We start from the raw sequence: 22,190 nt of genomic DNA on the forward strand, positions 1-22,190 counted from the left end.
GTAGACACATTAGTAAATCTTCAGAAAAAATATTGTGAAAACTATCTTTTTAGGAAATAGTCCTTTTTGCTGTTTCCATATGTAAACATATTTATGAAGATTTAACGTTCAGTCATTAGGTCTGAGGAAGGTGAATATTGTGCTTGTAATATTTGCTATCACTGAATAATCAACCTTAGATTTTTTAAGAAATTAAGATTTATGTGCAGTGTTCTTAATAAATTAAATATCAAAATACAATAACTAATAGATGCATATATTTTAAGGCTGTACATATGACTTTGCTCATGTCTGTTAGGAAGATGAGCATGTTTGTTCACCCAGCTTAAGGTACATTCTGTAGTAAGAGACATAGACTATGTTATAGTCTAGATATATATGGTGAAATTGCAGAAGTTTAATTTGCCCATAGAAGAACTTAAAATTTTCGAGGGATTTGTGCATGATACATTGACCTTAAATTTAAAAAAAGTTTCAGGTTTTCTTTCTTTGCCGACATTACTAATTTCATAGCTGTTCAACAGGTATCCATGAAGGAAACAACCTAGACCATGGCAATATCAGACAAACTGAGGTCATTAGGGCTCGAATGTTTGTGACAGTGAATTGAAAATACAAAAGAAGACTGAAGTTACTATACCATAAATGCTGCCCTTGTGATGGAAGCTTCTGGCCCATTGTAACATTCGATAGAATGGGCTGTTGAAAAGAACTTACCCATCACTGAAATCTGCCAGCACCTACCTGTACAAATTAAGATTCATGCTGGTATAACTTTATCATATTTTAAGCATTTTTTTAATACATTTTCTGCTCTTGGTCAAGCTTTTGTTTCTTACTGTTTCCTAATATAAATTGTTTGTTCTTACTAGCAGTATAAAATCCTAAAAATGTTATTTTACTCACAAGAGTTATCACAGTATGACCCTGCCCATTTCTTCTTTTTTTTTTTTTTCTCTGTTGAAAAGCATTTGGACATAATGAGTGCCCTGATCCTGGAGTCCCAATCAATGCTCGACGTTTTGGTGACAACTTTCAGCTGGGGAGCTCAATTTCGGTTATATGTGAGGAAGGATTTATTAAAACACAAGGAACTGAAACAATTACTTGCATGCTAGTGGATGGAAAAGTAATGTGGAGTGGGCCGATTCCTAAATGTGGAGGTATGTATAATAGTTCTTTCTAATTCAGAAATTGATGTAATTTCTTTTAAGTTGTCATCAAATGAAGTTCAGATTTTTGCAAGCAGATAGCACAAAACTCCTGTAAAACCTAGTCCTTAATAAAGGAGTCTAGTAGGGCATGAGCTCTTGTTAAAAGCCTGTCTGCAGAAGTGAATTTTTTTTATAACTCTTGCAAGGACAGAGGAAAAACACAAAAAAAATAGGTATAAACATCAGTGATGTGAACACTCCTTTATAATCTCTGTAACAATGAAGGCTCATCTAGAAACTTATTAGAACTGGAATGGGAATAGTTTTGCACTGTTCATATTTTCGGATAGCTCTCATTTGCCACTGGTGGAACTGCAATTTTCCAAATACATTGTATTCTTGAAAGGATCACTCCTACCTTTTATTTATTTATTTATTTATTTATTTATTGTTCTTTTTAAAGCATGTATTCATCCCATTTGGGAAACTGGTTGAAGCTTGTGAACTTCAGTGCTAGCAATACACCAGTAATATTAATCTCTGTATTTTTGAATTCCAGTCCAATTATCATGATTTGCCTTGTTAGTAGCTTGGAGAAATAAATAGCAGGGGAGAAGAAAATAAGAGCATCTTTCTCTTTTCAGTGAATCTTGTTTTAGTATATTGAAGGTTTCTGTTGTTTAATATTTAAATCTCTTGTTCATCTTGGCACTCAAGGTTCTTAAGGAGTCAAGAAGTCTTGTTTGTTTGGTTGTTTTTTTTTTCACCCAGTTTCATTTAGAAGATTTTCTTCAAAATAAATCTTTTGACTTCCTGCTTCAGACAAATGAACAATTTAAAATCATTTGAGTGCTCAATGAAGTTTGCTGATAGGATATTAGATTAGAAGGAAGATATTAATCTCTTTTTAGGTCTTTGGCTTTGGTATGTAAAACAATTTGAGAGGTTTTAGGAAACTGTTGCAGTACTTATGCTTCTTTTATCCACAATGACACCTAGGCGAGGGAGGATTCTTACAGCAATTCATCTTCCTATTTATAGAAATTACATAGTTCCATACATCACAACCTCTAAAACACAGTGTTATGCATATTTCCTTGGAGTTATTTATGCTAATAAGCATAACAAAAAAAACCTTTGCTTCATTAATTGTCAATATTTTATGATCCCTTCACCTAAGGGGGAAAAACAGGGGCTGAAAATCAATGTAGTAAAGGTCAAGGAAACAGTCTTTGTCAAGACAACTGGAGAGTTTTGTTTTTTAAAAAACAAGGCTCTTTAAAATAAGCCCAAACACCCAGCTATTCCGAAGGGAAGGACTCCTAGGTCTCGGAAATCAGCATAAGATTGTGAAAGGCAAATAAAAAATTCTGTTGAATCTTGCACTGCAGGAATCAGGCAGAACCATAATCAGAAGTGTAATAAAGATCTTTCAAAAAAATAACAAAACCCAAAACAGCAAAACACTCTATTATTGTCAGAACCCTAATAGAGAAATTACTCCAAATTTAGGCAATCTTAAAATGAGCATTATTTTTAATGTAATATTCATAGAAGTATTTTTGTAAGTTACTTTTTTGTATTCCAGAGATAATCTTCAACAGTTTTATAAGAAAATGGACCTGTGTACAAGTTTAGCAATACTGTATGCCAGCTATGGTAGTATACTGGCTCAGAATAAGGCCATCTGGTATTCCTATTCTTAGTGATATTTTTTGTAGATTATATGCTCCATATGTATTATGAATATGTATAAGTGGTTATACACAATAAAATGCAGGGATGATGAATGCTGGAGAGTTAAACTTCTGGTTGCTGAGGTGAATATAACTTTATATACCTTACTGTTTGACTGGTACTGTTTGCTGAAGTTAGTACATAAATAGTGAATTTAAAGTAAAAGGAGAAAAACACTCAAAACGATCAGTAAGTAAAATATATAAATCTGCATATTTAGGAATGTTTGCAGCATATTGAGTTCTGAAGTTTTTATAGTTTTTGGAAACCTTTCTGCTCCTACAAAGCAGGCTATTATGTCTTTAAACATACTACTGGAGCAGAATTCACTTTTCATCCTTCTTTCACACCCCACACCCCCCCAGGTGAATAAAGTCCCTTACCAACTCATTGTTAAATTAGTTTAAGGCTATCCCTTGTCTTCATTGGAGGTTGGATCAAGTCTATATTAAATCTACATGCAGTAGTAATTTACATCATACCATCTTTGCAGCAATAATACTATGTCCTCATAGAATCATAGAATACTTCGGGTTGAAAGGGACCTTAAAATATCATCTAGTCCAACCTCCCTGCCATAGACAGAGACATTTTCCACTAAATCAGGTTCCTCAAAGTCCTGTCCAATCTAACATTAAACTCTTCCAGGCATGGGGCATCCTCAGCTTCTAGGCCACTTGTTCCAGTGCCTCACTGCCCTCATGTTAAAAAATGTCTTCCTTATATCCAATGTGAACCTATGCTCTTTTAATTTAAAACTGTTATTCCTTTTCCTATCAGTACAGGCCTTGGTGAAAAGTCTCTCTTTCTTGCAAGCCCCCTTTAAATATTGAGAGGCCACAATAAAGTCTTCCTAGAACTTGCTCTTCTCCAGGCTGAACAAGTCCAACCCTCTCAGCCCTTAACCATAGGAGAGGTGTTCCATTCCTTTGATCGTTTTTGTGGCCCCCATAACCTGCCCTAACAGATCCATGTCCTGCTTGTGTTGGGGACTTCATAGATGAATGCTGTACTGTAGGCAGGCTGTTGTAAGAACAGAGCAGAGGTGAAAAGTCACCTCCCATGAACTGCTGGCCATGATGCTCTTTGCACAGCCCAGGATATAATTAGCCTTCTGGACTGCAAGCATACATCACCAGCTCATATAATCATAGAACAGTTATGGTTGGAAAGAACTCTGAGATCATCTTTGTTCAGTTTTTCATCCACCAGTATCCCCATGTCCTTCTCTGCTTTTAATCCATCATCACCTTCAGAAGGTCTGACTGTTCTCATTTGTGTTGGAAGTGAATATTGATGTGTTTTGGTAACAATCCAAAAGTTTTTGCTTGTTACAACAAATACAACAATTAATTGTTGTATTCAGATAGTTACAAAATACATACATTTAGTGTATAAATCACTTCCAGTGCTTTGCTAAGATGCTTTATTCAACAATTAAAAAAAAACAAACTTAAACAAAAATAAAAATGTTTGTTTACATGCAGGTGCTTGGCATGTTAGTAAATACATGTATGTTTCTAGTGAGTCTGGCAAGAAAAGCAAAAAAAACTCATCCTTCACCTTCGAAAATGAAATTCAGGGGGAAATTTCCATCTTGATTACATCAGCTGTGTATGACCTTTAAGGCTTTGTGAAGTCCAGGGTCATTTTATGAATTCATTTAGAAAAGTGTCATAAAACTAAACCCAAACAAGGTTCAAAAAACAAGAAAGAATAAACAATCTTATAAGATTTTCCATTAGAAAATGTGTTTAGTCCCTGAGGTTTCAGATCCCAAGAAGCTCACCAATTCTAATTTGGGCTGGATCAAATCCTTAATCAGCAATTAAGCAAAGTTTGTGATGGCAATAACTCTGTCATGCATTTATAGTTCTATAGACTTATGTTTATACCAGTATTCATCAAAACCAACTAAGTATTTAAGCATACTTCTAACTGGAGAAACTGTGTATTCCTAGTGTCTATAAGTTACTTTGAGGCCTACATGATTATCGTGTGTAATAAAGTTCACATCCATAAATACATAAAAAATGTACACTGAAATTAATGTTCTTCTCTAATTATTTGTGTAGATCAACAAATCCAACTCTTGGTATATATCCATGTCACATGCAAGAGAAAAGATTATGGTGACAAAGATCCTTAGTTTAATCGTGTATCTGTTTATTCAACCCCAAGCCATCCTATCCTAACACATTCTACTGCAGTTTGCAGCTTAGAATCTGATACCTTTTACATCTCAGTAGTGTTAAAAAGTTCTGCTCTCCAGAATACTGTGCCCTCACTCCACGAGTGAAATTGCTATGGCCAGAACATTTTGTGGAAATAGAGCTGTAAAAGAATAAAAGTTTTGAATGCCCTGAAAAACATCATTTCCTCAATGAGGAGATAAAAAGACTCTTGCTTGGTAACCTTAAGCTAAATCTGGAAAGTCCCCTTACCCAGTTAGCTCAATTCTTCTTTCCTATGACACAGGAAAAGTCAGTAGTTTTATTAGGTTTTCATCTGCTATATGGGATATCCATTGCTTGATACTGTATTGTTAAGAACTCTGACAAATAAATCTTTGTTCTCATCCAGGTTGCATCAGTGAAAATCTGTGAATCACATAACAAATGGTAATGGGTAAAGTTTTAATTGAATACTTCATACATTCTGCAGGTTTCATTTTTCTGAAGATAAAGAAATTGTAGATTGCTGATCATATGAGGCTGTGGTCACCAACTTAAGTGCATGATCTATGTAATGTGTTCCTCTTAAGTACTGCTTTGTTACTATCATGAAAAGCATTCGTATTCACATTTCATAGATTCTAAAGTATAATCCACTACACTAAATAAGGCTTCACATATTTATGCTGTTATGGTAGTTAATGAAAATCAGCTGACACAATTATATTTTTCTTAACTTTCTTTTTCCTTTTGAAAAGGTTTAACAGCTTCATAGATGCTTATATTTACTTTCATCAAAGAAAGCTTGATTAGGTCTCTTCGTAAGGTTGCAAGTAATACTTACTCATGCAAGTTAGAGCAACTGTGAAAAGGACTTTTTTATTATTATTTTGGGTTTTTTTTTACTCTTAAGTGCCCCTTCTGTACTTCACATTCTAGGTAGTTCATTGGAGTTAACATAAGTAATAATAATTTTTAAAAACTAATTACTAAATGTTTGTACTTGAAACTATTTTTACTGAAGTAGCTGGATTCACTAAAGACAGCAGTTTGCAAGAACTTCAGTGTTTGAAAAAGTTTGGTTTTGAGTCAAGTATTTCACAAATTATTTTTTCCCAGAAATAAGTATTTCAAATTAGTTATTTGACATTGTATCTACAGGAAAATATATTCAGAGATCAGTTGCTTTTCTGTCTTGTCTCCTGTGGATCAAAGAGACATATATTTGTCAATATATATATGGTTAGTATTTTCATATATATATATGCATAATACATGTATAGAAAGATACACGGGTGTGGTGTTTTGAGGATGTTTATGCTTATGCTGAACAATATATGTTCAATTTACCATACTGAGTATTCATTAAATTTGTAAGATGTACTAGACATTTTAAATTGCTGGAAAAACATGATTAGTTTCCTGTTTCTAAAATGTTCATACTTCCAGTGATAGAATTACTGCATTTCTTAAATGCCTAGAATTCAAGATAATTCTGATTGATATTAAGGAATATCAATCTCCTATTGAAATCAAATAAACAAAAAGCATTAGAAGCTCTCCTATTGTCTTTTCCTTACTCATCCATATCACTGAGGAGAAGATGATCTCACAGAAGTCTGATGACACATTCACTTGACTTTACATACACGTATAAACCCATCAGATGTAGTGGGTTTGCATTCATGCATGAAATTAAAACCTGAGAAGAGCTTTGCAAGACTTAAAAGTAAAAAAGGTCTGTCCTTTAGCAGTAATGGTCTTACCATTCTTGCTCTTCCACCAGTAGGAAGGAAGACTAGCAATCTCCCAAGCCAAAATCAGCATCAGTCAAAAATGATTATTACTTTTGAGAATCTGTCTTTGCCCTATAACTGTCTTGACACTGATCAGCTAATGGAAACTTCCCTCACTCTATACCAGATTTTGTTCAACTCTTTAAGGGGTGTTCTCAAAGAAATGCTCTTCATCGTTGCAATATCAATGACTGTGGAGATTATTCCTGATTATTAATGCGTCATTAAGCCACTGAGAAACGTAAAATATGATTGCCAACGATTTGGTTCCAATTATATTTTAGCACAGTTTTCCCAGCTTGTATTTACTCATTATCTCAGAGATAAAAAATGCATGTAATTCTAGTAATTCTGCTGTAGATTTATATTTTTACAGTATTTAATATATATTTGCCAAATGCGTCAAAAATATTAAGTAATCTTGTAAGAACGGTAAGTATGTCTTTTTCATGAATTAAGAATCTGAACTGCCAACTTGACAAGCTAAATGTATGTGGCATGAGAATGGAATTATGTTAAAATAAAGTTTCACTAGTTTCTATCTTGATACTCAGCTGAAATTTTGCAAGTTTTAAAAATCTCTCTCTTCAAAATTACAAGCAGAAATAATGTCGATTTTTGAATACTATGTTTTGTTGTATGTCCTTTCTTACAGGAAATTCAATTGTACTTTTAATAATGCAGTGGCAAAAACTAGGTTGAACAGTTTACGTGTGTAAGGTTTTAATTCAGTTGTCTCCACCTGCTTGTGAACCTCACAGAGTCTGTTAGCTTTGAAGCTTTGTTGCATCTTCCAGCAACTTTATTTTTTTTAATGTTTCTCATAGATGTACTATATTGAAAGTGATAACTGTGAATTACATGTAGGTGTGTTTTATTATGCCTTTCTCTTTGTTTCATTTTTAGCTCCGTGTGGTGGGCACTTTTCATCTCCCAGTGGAGTAATCCTTTCACCAGGCTGGCCAGGGTATTATAAAGATTCCTTGAATTGTGAGTGGGTGATAGAAGCTGAACCAGGACACTCTATCAAAATTACATTTGAAAGGTCTTGGCTAATGTTTTTCTTATTTAATATTTTAAAGTATTTACCCAGAAGCAGAAGTTTATTAGCTTTGTCAAAACATTCGTTTGCATGCTAATATCGAGTAATTGTATTATCAGGTAGGATTTTCCAAAAGACCTTCAGTTCCTTCAGGGCATAAATTTTATCTTCGTTGTAATTTCTGATTTGATGCATTGGAAAGCTTTTGAAATTCCTGCCCTACTGCATATATTTAAGCCTGTCTGGCCCAGTAAAAAATTTTGGTTTTAAAGATTAACATGTTTCATTTGGTGTAACCATGTTTCTATGCTGAATTTGTTTTTTTTTTTCTCTCAAAACAATGAAATCTTCAACTCTGAAAATCTGAATCAACTAGGAAAACTGAATTGAATGCATTAATATTTTTATCCACCATTTAATTATCAAATCAGCTGATCTTTTCTTGTGAAAGAACTGTGTGCTCTCAGGATGGAATTCCATTTTCCCCAAATTACTGCAGGAGTCCACTTTTCCGGCATTAACTGCCTGTTACTTAAGACCTTTCCTGATTCCAAGGATTGGAATTTGCTGAGGACCTTAAATTTCTCATGGTAGCAAGACATTTAAGGTCTTTATGAGAAACCAAAACAGAAAGTGTAATTAGAAAAATGCTATATTCAATGTATTTTCAAGGATTTTTAGATTCTTTTTCCTTGCAAATATTAATAAAGTTTTATTATGATCCCATTAACAAAAAGGGCCTTTGATGATCAAATTTATAATGCACAAATATCATGCAAGTACTTTTCAGTTGGTGTTTATGCAGCATATTTTGACTTTCCTGATCACACTTAGTGTAGAAGATGCCACTTCATTTTCATACAGTTAAAAAGTTGTTTTTAGCAGGGTATAAAAATGGCCATCTTCTTGTAGGGAAAAATTCTCACAATGATAAGTTTAACACTTTTTTCTAGTATTACAGCTTATACTATAAAAAAGTGTTCACATAACATTATATACAGAGGACAAGCAATAAGGATACTTTAGTGGTATTTCCTACCCTTAACAGGTCACGAAAGCTAGTCTTCTAAAATTACTAGTGCCGAACATCAGCTTAAAAGGAAGCTTCAGCAGATTTCTGTGAATTAAAATACAAAAGAGAAGTGAGTAACTCCCTTTCACAGAAATTAATCAAATTCATGTTACTTAAAAATTAAAAGAAAATTATTAGTTTATTGACTTGTAAATCAAAATTAAAAATAGAAATGTTGTCACCTAAATTAACTCAAGATTTTGAAAAGAAAGATTTAATTACAGATAATTTATTTTTTAATTCAGCATTTTGTTTTCAGCTACACAGTTGATGTGGACAGTTATTTCAAAGTGAAAAGTATTTACCTTTTTTTTTAGCAGAATTCTGTGCCAACTGGATTTTCTTCCTTTGCACCTGAGTTTTATTATATCTGACAGGCTCTTATGTACAATTTTTTATTTGTAATGCATTAACACCTTGTCATAAAATTGCTTGACCTCCATTACTCTTGTAGGTAAGACCAAAAAGAACAAGATGTGGTCTCTTCAGATCACAGAGAAAGCTCCTGTCCTCCCTATAACCTGGTCTTATTATGACATTATAACACTTCTTTTTCCATTGCTGCTTGTTTTTGACACTCTTGTCACTCGCTAAAAATTGGATTGATATGCATATTGCTCAGATGCATCAGTCTAGAGAGGCCCTTTACATATAGGTATGTGTATGCTTCTTTGTTTCAGTGCAGGAGTACATGTAAAAAATACATGTATAGAAGTTCACAGAAATATAATTAGATGTTTGGATGTAAAGCAGAAGTTGTGATATTAACCAAATAATAATAAAAAAAATCTTTCTTGCATACTGAAAGAAAAACTTTGGTAAACTACTAATGTTAGTAGTTTTATTTAGTCTGTATTATTAAAAATAATTGTTTTTCATGTAATTAAAATTTACATTCTGAGGCACATTACCTTCTTCTTTACATTCATTTTGACTATGCTTGCTCTGCTCCTGTTTGCAAATCTGCTGCTGGACTTTATAAAGAAAGGAGTTTAATTTTGTTGAAATATATACTTTAAAAACTATAACCAAAGGACTTTGTTATATAATTAAAACCAAACTGTCATATTTTGCCCAGTTCTTTGCATTTAACCATTGTCTTGAAAAACAAAGAGAAACCATTTTTTTCTAGCTTTTCTTGGTGCAAATAAAAAGACTTCCACAATATGTGTAGTTATTTGAAAGATTTTTCATTTCCCAGTGAGGGTAAAACATTTACAGTACATGTCTAGAATCTTTACATTCTTTCTTTTTGGATTTTCTAAGAGGAAGGGAACAGATCTTACTAGCACACATTTTCTGCAGAGTGCTTCTAGAGGTTTCATAATAACTTTTTCATGTTCTGTATTATGATCAGGCATGCATACTTTATTCCTTTTGTAGCTATGATAATCTGATTTTTGTTACAAATCGGTAGCTTCTTAGGCTGGATTGAAATGATAGAAGTGAGTAATGCAGGTGCTATTCTTCTTTGTAATGAAGTGTTTATCATGAAGCCTAATTATGGGTATTTAAATGCTAGTGATCTTAATCAGCAAACTACTGATTGGAGTACTAGTCACATTTGACAGATGAGTATACACTGTGCAGCAGGATATTCTATTCAACACTGCACTGCATTGATAGGCTGTCTCTTAGAAACAAAGATGCATGTTGTAAGTATTAAAGCAGCTTTATCTGTTCAAATAAGATTTAAAACTGTGTGTCATCTCCTGTCTTAAAACTTGTTTCACTCCTTTCTGCTTGAATGATTTTATTGTGAGTCCACTATAAGAAAAGACCTCACATAGCAATAAAGTCATCCAAGTTAATTTAAGAAAGGTGGCTAGTTAAGTAGGAAAGAACACCGGAGTACTGTCACATGAGCACAAAGTATTTTTTATTCAGTTTCTATAGATCTCTACAGTTCTCTAACACCGGGGAAACAACCAGGTCATAGGCAAACAGGTAACTTGAGCATCAAGATGAAAATATGCAAAAAAAAGAAAAAAAAGCATCAGCCTTATAAAGTAAATGTAAATTGACCACTTTTCTGAGCCATAATCAGGTATATAATCACGCCTTCAAATTTCCTTCAGCTCATCTCACTAAAAAACTGACTGTTATTTTTTTCCCTAGTCTCCTTATTTTGTTGTTGTTTGTGGTATTATATGTCATCTTTGAGCAACAAGAGGATTTCTGCTATGACTTTGGAGACTCAATTTCATCATGCCTTGAGTGGCCTAATAGTTGCTTTACATTTATGGGGTCAATACCTTTTTACACTTTCTGTCCCAAATATGCTTTTGATAAGGGAGCTAAGAAAGCAGAGCAAGACTAAATAGTCTGTTTCCAAGACTGATTCTGTTTCGTATGGATTAGTGACAAAAAAACAAGTACTGGAAAGCCTTGTAGCTTTTTAGCAACATAACATTGTTGGTTCATATGGGAACCAGAAAAAAAAGAACTTCAGTTCTGCTTCTAGGTTTATCCTGTTTCATTTCTGTAACTCCTTCTTAATTTCTGTGTTATTTCATGGCATCAGGACATAAATAAAAGAAAACATGTTTTGGAGGTTTAATTTTGATTTCATCAGACTCCTTTAGATCATTAGACTCAGGCTCATGGGACATAAATACTGGAATATGGAATACCAAAGAACATTGTCATTAGTCATGCAGTTCCTTGAATGGATTTCACAAAGCTGAATTAGGCATCTAAGTGAATCAGAGAGAGAATTAAGAATAGTTGTAGGCCCCTTGTAGGATCCTGCTGTTAATTGTTCCTTCTTAATTGTGAAAGGGTTTTTCAATAATCCATCAGAGACCTTTAAAGCAGTATGACTGATGCAAAGTCTGTCATAGCAAGAAAGAAGCAAGCCACAAATACCAAACAGGTGTTTGGGATTGCTGATACCATCTAAAACAAGACAAGCAAGGAGATAATGAGCAGCACTGTCACACTCAGCTTTTCCTTGAAATAGACAGCACATATGCTCTCTCTAAATAGCCATTTTGCTTTGTAGGGCTTTCTAAATAGGATTTTTTTTTTTCCGTATCTTCTCCCACTACTTTGGACTAAGCCTTAAGTGTCACAAAGACACTGGAGTCTCAGAAAAGACTTAAGAAATTCTATCCCTACTTATGGATGATTTTATGAGTAGGCATTTAGATCATGATTCTTTTATAACATAAAATAACTTGATGATATTTGTGCTAAATGGAAAGTTTATAATAAAAGGCTGCATCAGTATATGCTCTATATAATTGACTTAATTTTTGCAAAAAGAAAAATCTGTTTCTGCTACAAAATAGTATATGCAAGTAATATTAATCTTTCCTAACAAAATATGTCTGGCCTTTGTTTCCTGCAATACAAAGCAGCTCAAGGAGTTTAAAATTATTTCTCATCTTTCTAAGGCACTAACCTAAAATTTGGTTATTGTATTATTTTATAGGGTAATTAATACTATTATATTTATATTGTAAAATAAATACGTAGAGAAATAATTAAAAGAATATGATCAGGAAAAGCATGGTTTAAAGATATGGCTTACTTTGTATGAGTTTACTGAATTTCTTTCAGCTGATCCTTATATTTGTGCCTCTGTGTTTTTCTTCAATTCTAGATTTCAGACAGAACTCAATTATGATGTTTTGGAAGTTCATGATGGGCCAAATTTGTTATCTCCACTCTTGGGATCCTACAATGGTACACAAGTCCCACAGTTCCTGTTTAGCAGTAGTAATTTCATTTATCTTCTATTTACAACTGACAACAGTCGTTCAAACAATGGATTCAAGATTCACTATGAAAGTAGGTCATTCTGAATTGTATTATTTGATTTCCCCATCAATGCCTATCCTAGTCCTAAATAACTAAAGGTGCACAGGTGTTGTCTTTGTAAATTCATGTTAATTTTCAGACAGAGAAAGATTTAGTGATGTTAAACTGCAAAAGACGTGACCAGTAATTTCACTTACAATTTAATGTTGTTGCTGTACTGATCCATGATTTAAGAATCAGAAGGAAGGAATGGGAAATGTATGTCTTTCTTCTGGATTTTGCTTTAATGTCTTTGTATTCTTGTATTTTATACATTTTTTGTGCATGTAAAACTGTGATATCAGAAAGATTATGAAAATCTAAACGAGTAACTGAATTACTGTCCTGATTGATGTACCTGAAGCTCTACCTGAAGGTAATGGGAAATGTAGTTTACATTAATAAGGTGAAAATCAAGCTATGGAATTGCTTTTTTATGTTTTTTTAGGGAGCATATCACCATTTTTATGTGATTTGTTCTGCATATATTTTTGTTTAATTCTTACTGGTTCATTGTATTCCAGTGCAGTTCAATTCCCTTTTCTGGAAAATAGTAGTGAATAATGGTCCTCTATTCAGCATTTCTATTTTAAAATATCCCATTGAAAGTTGAAAGTTTTTAATACATTCTTATTTTATATGATAATTATTTCTTTCCACACTGAATTTATCTGTGAGGAAGGATATTTTATGGCTTTTCTGTAGGAATAAGAGGAATAACACATATCAGAATCGTTACACTGATTGCTACTTCTAATTTGCTAGCTTCAGTAATATTCCTAGAGTTTTTTGCTTCTTTCTTTGTTTTTCCCTGACTCCTTTGTAAAGAAGTTAAACTCACTAGGAAAAAAAATCTAAAAGTTTTAATGTTCTAGTACATATTATAGTCTTAGCAAGTCAACTACTCTTTACTCTCTTTTATTCTTTTATCTTCTCAATATCTCACATTCAAATAACATTGGATATGAGAATTTTTTATGTAAATAATTGATCAATGTAAATATTTCAAGAATAAATTTCATAAGAAAGAGAAAGCAGTTTAGCCAGGATAGCAAAGTTTTATCAGAAAAAAAAAAAAGGCTGGAAATCAGAATCTTGTGTGATGATCAAAGTCTTTGACATCAGCATCAGGAACAAAATCATTTAATGTTACTGAGGTAGGATCAAACTAAGTATCCTGTAAATTAAGTGATGTTTTTCTCTGCAACAGTGTGAGGATGCAATTCATTATCAACAACATCTTATAATGGTGACACAGACAAATAGAGTGAAAGGTTAATTCACTGAAAATGTGTCATAATGAAGCCTTCAACCCCGCTCACAGCACAGTGACTTACTTAAATTAATAATAATTAAAAAAAAAATATGCAACTTTATTTGACATTTTTTCATTTGTCATTTTTTTTAAATCTAGGTGTAACAGTTAATACTTACTCATGCTTGGATCCTGGCATACCAGTGCATGGACGTCGCTACGGACATGACTTCTCTATAGGTTCCACTGTGTCATTTAGTTGTGATCCAGGTTATAGGCTGAGTCATGAGGAGCCTTTGCTATGTGAAAAAAATCACTGGTGGAGTCACCCACTCCCAACTTGTGATGGTAAGGAAGAATGGATTAATACAAAGTGCCTTAAAATACGCGCATTTTGCTAAACCATCATTAGTCAGAAAGAATTAAACATTGAACCTTTATTGCAGAAAAAAAAAAGTAGAGGAAATTAATCTCTCTGTGTGATGAGATATTAATAAAAGTAGAAAAATATATATGTCTTTAAATCAAGAAATTATTGAAGATATGTCTATCTGAATGTATGTTACCATGACCTGATTGCCAGTTAGCTAACAGTATGGAAGGTTAATGTATATCTGCTTGTAAAACACTGATTGCAAGCTACAGATATTTGTAGCTGGGTATCCATTTATGGACACAGGCATGCTGACGTATGAAACATGAGATGTGGCTTATTTATAACTGACCCAAAACCAGCATTTTGTCCTGTTTTTGTATTGATCACCATGTTCGTAGGTTGTTAACAGAACTTGACATCCATTAATCACTGTAGAAATAAATTATGGCATCATTATGCATGATGATTAAGCTTAAAATTGTTAAACCAGACAAAAATGGCATACACTATGATGTCATATGTTTTGGAGTCTCCGTCATATCATTAAAAACAGTCTGTTTGAAAAATTACCTAATAGATTTAGTAATCTCTTGTTATCAAAATTGTTTATTTTAAACTGCTTTCCTACTTAGGGTGATATCAATTGTATTCAATTTTAAGAATGTATATTGTAATGTTTATTAAGTTGCATGTTTGAGATGTTTTTCCTCTCAAAATATTCTTTGTTTCCTTTGAGAATGGTAAACACTTTTCTGATGATAAAAATGCTATCAGGAATAATGTACCCACTTAATTACAGAGGGGTATTTAGTTATCAAATGCTTTGGGTTTATATTTCAGTAGATTGTGCATGTCAGTATATGATGAAACTCAAAATTTGTTGTGGTAGAAAAGGGTGTAAATAAGCAATCACTTTCCTGAAAATGGCGCTCTCATTCAGCAAGCCCATTTCTTAGAGGATTCTGCTTCTCAGTTTTTTGAACGAAGAACTGTAGGATTCCCACAGCTCACAGTCAAGGGGACTGTATTTTGCTGAATAGGCCATAAACATAAGATGTGTTTATTTATGGTGACAGTCACTAGATTGTAACAATCTAAACTAAACAGTATTAACATGCTCGCTATGAATACTGTGCTCTGCTGTGAAATAAACTTACATATTGTGATAAATTCCTTCCTTAAGATGCTGAGCTAGCATGCAACTCATGAAATAAATGAGATTTTTTTTTCTCCAGAGCACGTTGATAAATGGCAATTGTCCATTGAATAAATATGCTCTAAAGTTATGATTGAGTACATTTATTCTAGTAAATATAATCAGTTCATGGTTGAACTCATTGTAATTTCATTGCTGAATTTCTTCTCTGGTGGAATGTTTTTAAATAGTATCCAGAGTCTTTGCACCCCCAGGGAAAAAAGAGCATTTGATAAATGGGCTTTTATTTCCATAAACTGCAGTATGGGTTTGTATATTTGTTGTGGTTTAAACCCAGCTGGTAACTTAGCACCATGCAGCTGCTCGATCACTCTTCCTCCCTTTCCCCCTCTATCCCCTTGACAGGATGGGGAGGAGAATCACAAGAATGCAAACCCAGCAGGTTGAGATAAAAACAGTTTAATAACTAAAGTACAATATAGTACTACTACTAGTAATAATGATGATGATAAGGGAAGTAACAAGGGGGAAGAACGTAAAACCAAATGGGGGAGTGGGAGAGAGATGCACAGCACAATGCTCATTACCCTCTGACCAATACCTTACCTGAGCAGCAGTCAGTCCCTTCTGGGTAACTGCCCCCAGTATATACAGTTTAGATACTGGACATGATGTGCTGTGCTATGGAATACCCCTTTGGCTAATTTGGGTCAGGTGTCCTGTCTCTGCTCCCTCCCAGCTTCTTGTTCCCCTTGTCACTGGCAGAGCATGAGACTGAGAAGTCCTTGGTATCCTGGGCTGCATCAAGAGGAGCATGACCAGCTGGTCAAAGGAGGTGATTCTGCCCCTCTACTCTGCTCTTGTGAGACCTCACTTGGAGTAATGTGTGCTGTTCTGGTGTCCTCAACATAAAAAGGACATGGAACTGTTGGAGCAAGTCCAGAGGAGGGCCATAAGGATGATCAGGGGGCTGGAGCACCTCCGGTATGAAGACAGGCTGAGAAAGCTGTGGCTGTTCAGCCTGGAGAAGAGAAGGCTCCGTGGAGATCTCATAGCAGCCTTCCAGTATTTAAAGGGAGCCTACAAGGATGCTGGTAAATGATGGGACTTACATTCATTAGGGACTGTAGTGATAGGACAAGGGGTAATGGGCTCAAACTTAAGCGGGGGAAGTTTGGATTGGATACAAGGAAAAAATTCTTTACTGTGAGGGTGGTGAGGCACTGGAATGTGTTGCCCAGGGAAGTTGTGAATGCTCCATCCCTGGTAGTGTTCAAGGGCAGGCTGGACAGAGCCTTGGGTGACATGGTTTAGTGTGAGATGTCGCTGCCCATGACAGGGGTGTTGGAATGAGATGATGTTAAGGTCCTTTCCAACCTGTCCTGGGTTCAGCTGTAGCAGTCATTTTTCTCTTAGAAGCTGGTGCTGTGCTGTGTTTTTGACTTTCAGCCTGGGAACAGCGCTGATAACACCAATGTTTTAGTTACTGCTCAGTAACGTTTACGCTGACCAAGTGATTTCTGAGTCTCATGCTCTGCCAGGGAGATATTTTTTTTTTTTATTTTTATTTTTAAAAGAACTGTCATGGTTTAAGCCCAGCTGGCAACAAGAACCACACAGCCATTCCCTCATCGACCCGGCCCCCTGCCTCTTCTCCCCACTCCTGGAGGGATGGGGAAGAGAATTGAAAAAATGCAACTCCCACAAATTGAGATAAGAACAGCCCAGTAACTAAGGTATAACACAAGCCACTACTGCTACCACCAATAATAATTATGATAAGAGAAATAACAGGGGAAGAGAATACAACTGCTCACCACCCACTGACTGATGCCCAGCCTGACGGTGCAGTGATCTAGCCCTTCCATGTAGCTGCCCTCAGTTCTATATCATGAGCATGGTGTGCTGTGTTATGGAATACCTCTTCGGTTAGTTTGGGTCAGGTGTCCTGTCTCTGCTTCCTCTTGACTTCCTCTCCTTCCTGGCAGAGCATGAGACTCAGAAAGTCCTTGGTCAGAGTAAACATTACTGAGCAGCAACTAGAAACATCGGTGTTATCAGCACTGTTCCCAAGCTGAAAGTGAAAACCAGCTACGAAGGAGAAAAAATGACTGCTGCTGCTGAACCCAGGTCACAAGTCTAACTATTCTATGATTCTGTGATTCTATGATCAGGATAAGCACTACTGTGCAACAACTAAAACATAGGTGTGTTATCAGCACTATTCTCAGACTAAAGCCTAAACACAGAACTGTACCAGTTACTAGGGAGATAATTAACTCCATCCCAGCCAAACCCAGCGCAATAATTGTGGCATTAGTAAACTCGTTGGTCCTTGTTCCTGCTCATTTAGTATATTACTCTGTCAGGTTCTGAGGAGCACAGTTCTTTCTTGATTGTTTTTTTTTCTGGTTACTATAAGTCTTTTTGATAATTACATTATGTAGTGATATGCAGACAGATAACAATAATGGTGCAGACAGATTATGACAACTTGTGTTTTGGAGGAGGAGGTGTGTAGAAATGGAAAAAAAATAGACTTCTTAGAAACAGTTCTTCCTCAAAGTAAAATCTGTTGATTACAATACTATTCTATTTCATGAGGTTTGGATATTACACAGATAAGCATCAAAAAAGCGTATCAAGAGAATTCACACTTCATTATCTACAGGAACATTTAGACAACACTGAGAATGATGATATGAAAGTGAACCAGCAAACTGTTTTCCTTCCTTAAATTATGTCTGAGGGAGTGATTATCACAGCTGTGTAATTCATTCAGAAGTAATTAGCTTCGGTTTTTGTGTGTATCTATACAGATAAGGTGTGCACACTATTTTGTTAGTGCACATATATATTCTCTGTGTGTGTGTATACATACATAAACAAATACGATTCTATATTTACAGAAGTGTAGCAAAGCATTTCTGGGGGAAAAAAAAATAGAACACTGACCTTTGAGGATAGTAGAATCTATTTCTGTTCTCTAAATATTTACGGAAATATTTTCAAACAGTTACAGCTGAAAGCAATCTCAGAATGTCATCTAGTCCAAATCTTTACCCCCCAAAATGGGTCTAATCTGCATGTTAGCTCAGGGTGTTCATGACTGTACACAACTGAGCTTTATATCCAAGGAGAAAGATTTAATTTATTCCCTGAGCATTGTTTCACCATATACAGTTTGAAGATCTAGTGAGTACTTCCCATCTTGCAGTTACATCCATTACCTCTCATCCTTTCATTGTGGTGAAATCTCCTTGAATTTATACAGTCCTTGAATTGCTTTACAGTTTTCAAGATAAGAACTCCAGTATGTTAAAAAAAGTTATACAACCATAATATTAAGACTTCTTCAAAGAATAAAAAGTAAACCCAATTATCTTTATCAAGCATTGAGTCTCTCTTCAACGAATGAGTTAGTCTGTAGACTGTTAAGAAGATAATGTAAAAAGTACTTTACTATTGTAAAGTATGACAACTCTCTGGATAGTTGTCTTGGCAAAATAATTTTTAATTTCTTTTCAAAAGAGGTGGCACTGATCAAGACCTATATTTCTGCCATTATTTTTAATTATTTGCTTCATGGATAAACAGCTTTTTATCCACAAAGACCAGAGAAAAATGATTGGTACTACCATGTACATTAACTTATTTTGAAATAGTTCATCTGAAGATGTGGTTTGGTCATTACCATAAACATGGGACATTACCTGGAAAACAAACATGCAAATAAATTACTACCATTCTTTTCAAGTTAGAATATGTACAGTCCTTCAAAAACACTTGAGAAAATGAAAATCGATGACTTTGACCTTTGCTTAGAAAATATTATTTGTATTTCATTTATACTATTCCTAGCTAACATCTAAATATGATTCATTGCATACTTATCTATCTGGATGGCCCTGAGCTTCTTGACTGTGACCTTCTCCCAATGCTTAAGAAATAAGACAAAATTTTGTCTCATCCTTCCCTTCCTACATGAATTTTAAAATAGAACTTTGTTTTTAAGCTTTGAATATATGTGAAAAAAATATTCTACCCAATATATGAAATATTTTATTAATCCAATTAAAAATGACAGGAAAATAAATGTAAAAGTTAGATACCTAATTAAGACTTTTTATAATAACGTACTTTTTATTCCCTTCAGCATAACATGAAATTCAATGCTAATATATAATAATTTTTGTTCAGTTGATACGCTGGAGGGAAGGAATGCCATTCAGAGGCACCTTGACACGCTTTTGAGGTGGGCTGATGCCAACCTCATGAAGTTTAACCATGCCAAGTGCAAGGTCCTACACCTGGGTCAGAGCAATCCCAGGCACAGCTACAGGTTGGGCAAAAAGGGAATTCATGGTATTCCTGCGGAGAAGGACTTGGGGGTGTTGGTTGATGAGAAAACGAACACGAGCCGGCAGTGTGTGCTTGCAGTCCAGAAAGCCAACCGTATTCTGGGCTGCATCAAAAGGAGCATGACCAGCAGGTCGAAGGAGGTTTAAGCTAGGATTTCTTGCTGTCACTCTTTATGAGTGATACTTTACTGAGCAAAACAAACACAGTTACAATCTTTTACCACAAAAGGAAGTGTAAGTAATTAACCCAACACTGTAAGAATTTATTTCACCTAGACAACTGACTTAGCCACTGAACTCCACTATTAAATTTTAATCTTAATTTAGAGCTATCTAAAACCTGCTTTTTAAATTGTCATATCATTTCTGATCACAGTGCTGTAGAGGTACTGCATACTATACATCCACATACATATCTGTATTTCATACAGCTACTTCTTTATATTTTCTCTTTTTTTTGTTCTCTTCTTTTGTTATTTTACTTCCCACTATTCTGAAAGCATATTAGTGGAGGGGGAAAAATAGGCATATCTTCTTTCATAACAAAGAAATTAGTAGTGTATTAACAATACAATATTCCATTTTCCACATTAGAACACTAAGGTAGTGTTTCAGTTATTTGCTTATTTATTCATTCTACTTTTTAGTCTCTCCTAGCTACCATCTCTGTATAATCAGATAAAATGAAAGAAAGGCTTCTTGTAGAATCTGGAAAAATGTGGAGACTTTATCTTTTGCTGGTTTTATTTTTGTGTTTCTGTTTTCCTTTGCACTCTGAAACAGTCAGATACTAGTAGTGATATTATATGTTTGGGCTCTTTGCCATCTTATCAGGGCCAGTGCACATTTTGTATTTCAGATCTGTCAACTTGGCTTTGTTTTTTAAAATGCTGGTCCCTTGATGCCTTTTTTTGCCATCTGCTAGCCTTCATAGAATTACTCTGAGTGCCTGATGGTGTGACAAAGATGTTTGTCACCATTTGCATTCCTGAAAGGTTTTCCATACACTCACTGCAACATACATTATTTGTTTGGACTGTTTCCCATGATTATAAAAACTGATTGCATTTTCTTATTTAATAGGGCTGACCTAAGGTGTGGGCAAAGTAGGTAGTACCATCAGAAGCTCTAATAACATGCTGTCATAGCCCTCATGAATACCTAAATGTAACAAGATCAGGTGATAAATGGACAGTGATTAACTAACTTCATTTTCTGCATCAAAGAAGTAAGGAGGAAAATTAGTATAATGTAAGGTTATTTCACTGTGTCAACAGTTACAAGATCGAGCAGTTGTATTCCTGGAGTGCCCTGTTTTAGCCTGTGTTACTGGATGTGCAAATTTTTGGTTTACAGCTAAACCAAAAAGATTAGAAAGTTGGTAGGAAAAGCAGAATACATAAAGAAATTGTGAAGCTAACCAGACAAATATACATGTTTAAAACATAAATGTGATTAATTATAAAATCAAACAAATTTAGCTAGGCAAAATAGGGTGAGTTTCATCCTAGTATATGATGAAGTTCCATTTCTGCTTTATAAGAAAACTATAATTTAATGTATACTTTATATTCAGTGCCCTAAAGATAGTGATGCCATGCATTGAAGTAACCTCATTATGAAAAGTTGCTGGCTTTTATGAAAACATTTCACAGGGCTACTGAAATGTCTGAAAAATGCCTGTATTTTCTTGAGAAAATACGTCTGCTTAGGTACAGGGTAAGAAAAGGTGCATTCTGGATATTCTCTCAATTTACTGTATGGTTTGTCCTCACATCAGTTTTGAATGTACTTCTACAAGCAGAAAACCATGACTGATCAACCTTTCCATTGTCAAATAAATAGCATTGGTAGCAAAAGCAAAGACAGGTACCACTTTCATTATTTGCTTTTAGCATAAATTGTCATAAGTAGAACATAGATCAAGATAGAATAAATTTCATGATGTAACAAATTACACCACCTTTCTTCTGAAGAAGTATGAAGATGTTTGAGCACTCTTTGTAAACTGAAAGGCCAAACTTCTCCCACATTTACAATGGATATTGTAAAGTGCTATGCTGGTAGCTGCTGATGATGTTACAGAAGTAGAAGCAGGGTTAACCAGCTCATGCTGGTGAGGCATCCTCACTGGCGCAGCAGCAGGCTAGGAAGTACAGACACTAGCAGTAGGTGAGGGGAAGAGAGATTGGTAGTTATATCAACTGGAATTGCAGACAAGTAACTGCTCTTTGCCTATCTCACAAACTATCCTTCTGCAGTT

At 34.6% G+C, this 22,190-nt stretch overlaps 1 protein-coding gene across 3 annotated transcripts in view; it reads left to right on the plus strand.

Moving 5' to 3' along the window:
* CSMD3 (CUB and Sushi multiple domains 3) overlaps positions 1–22,190 on the plus strand; it is a 604,683-nt gene that overhangs the window by 345,548 nt on the left and 236,945 nt on the right. For all 3 annotated transcript variants that reach the window (XM_005150930.4, XM_005150931.4, XM_031050517.2), the window contains 4 exons: positions 969–1,163; positions 7,768–7,906; positions 12,583–12,770; positions 14,194–14,382. In XM_005150930.4, coding sequence (XP_005150987.2) covers positions 969–1,163; positions 7,768–7,906; positions 12,583–12,770; positions 14,194–14,382 — 711 coding nt within the window. The remainder of the gene's footprint in view (positions 1–968; positions 1,164–7,767; positions 7,907–12,582; positions 12,771–14,193; positions 14,383–22,190) is intronic.

The sequence above is a fragment of the Melopsittacus undulatus genome, chromosome 1 (assembly GCF_012275295.1).
Source record: "Melopsittacus undulatus isolate bMelUnd1 chromosome 1, bMelUnd1.mat.Z, whole genome shotgun sequence".
Lineage (NCBI taxonomy): Eukaryota > Metazoa > Chordata > Aves > Psittaciformes > Psittaculidae > Melopsittacus > Melopsittacus undulatus.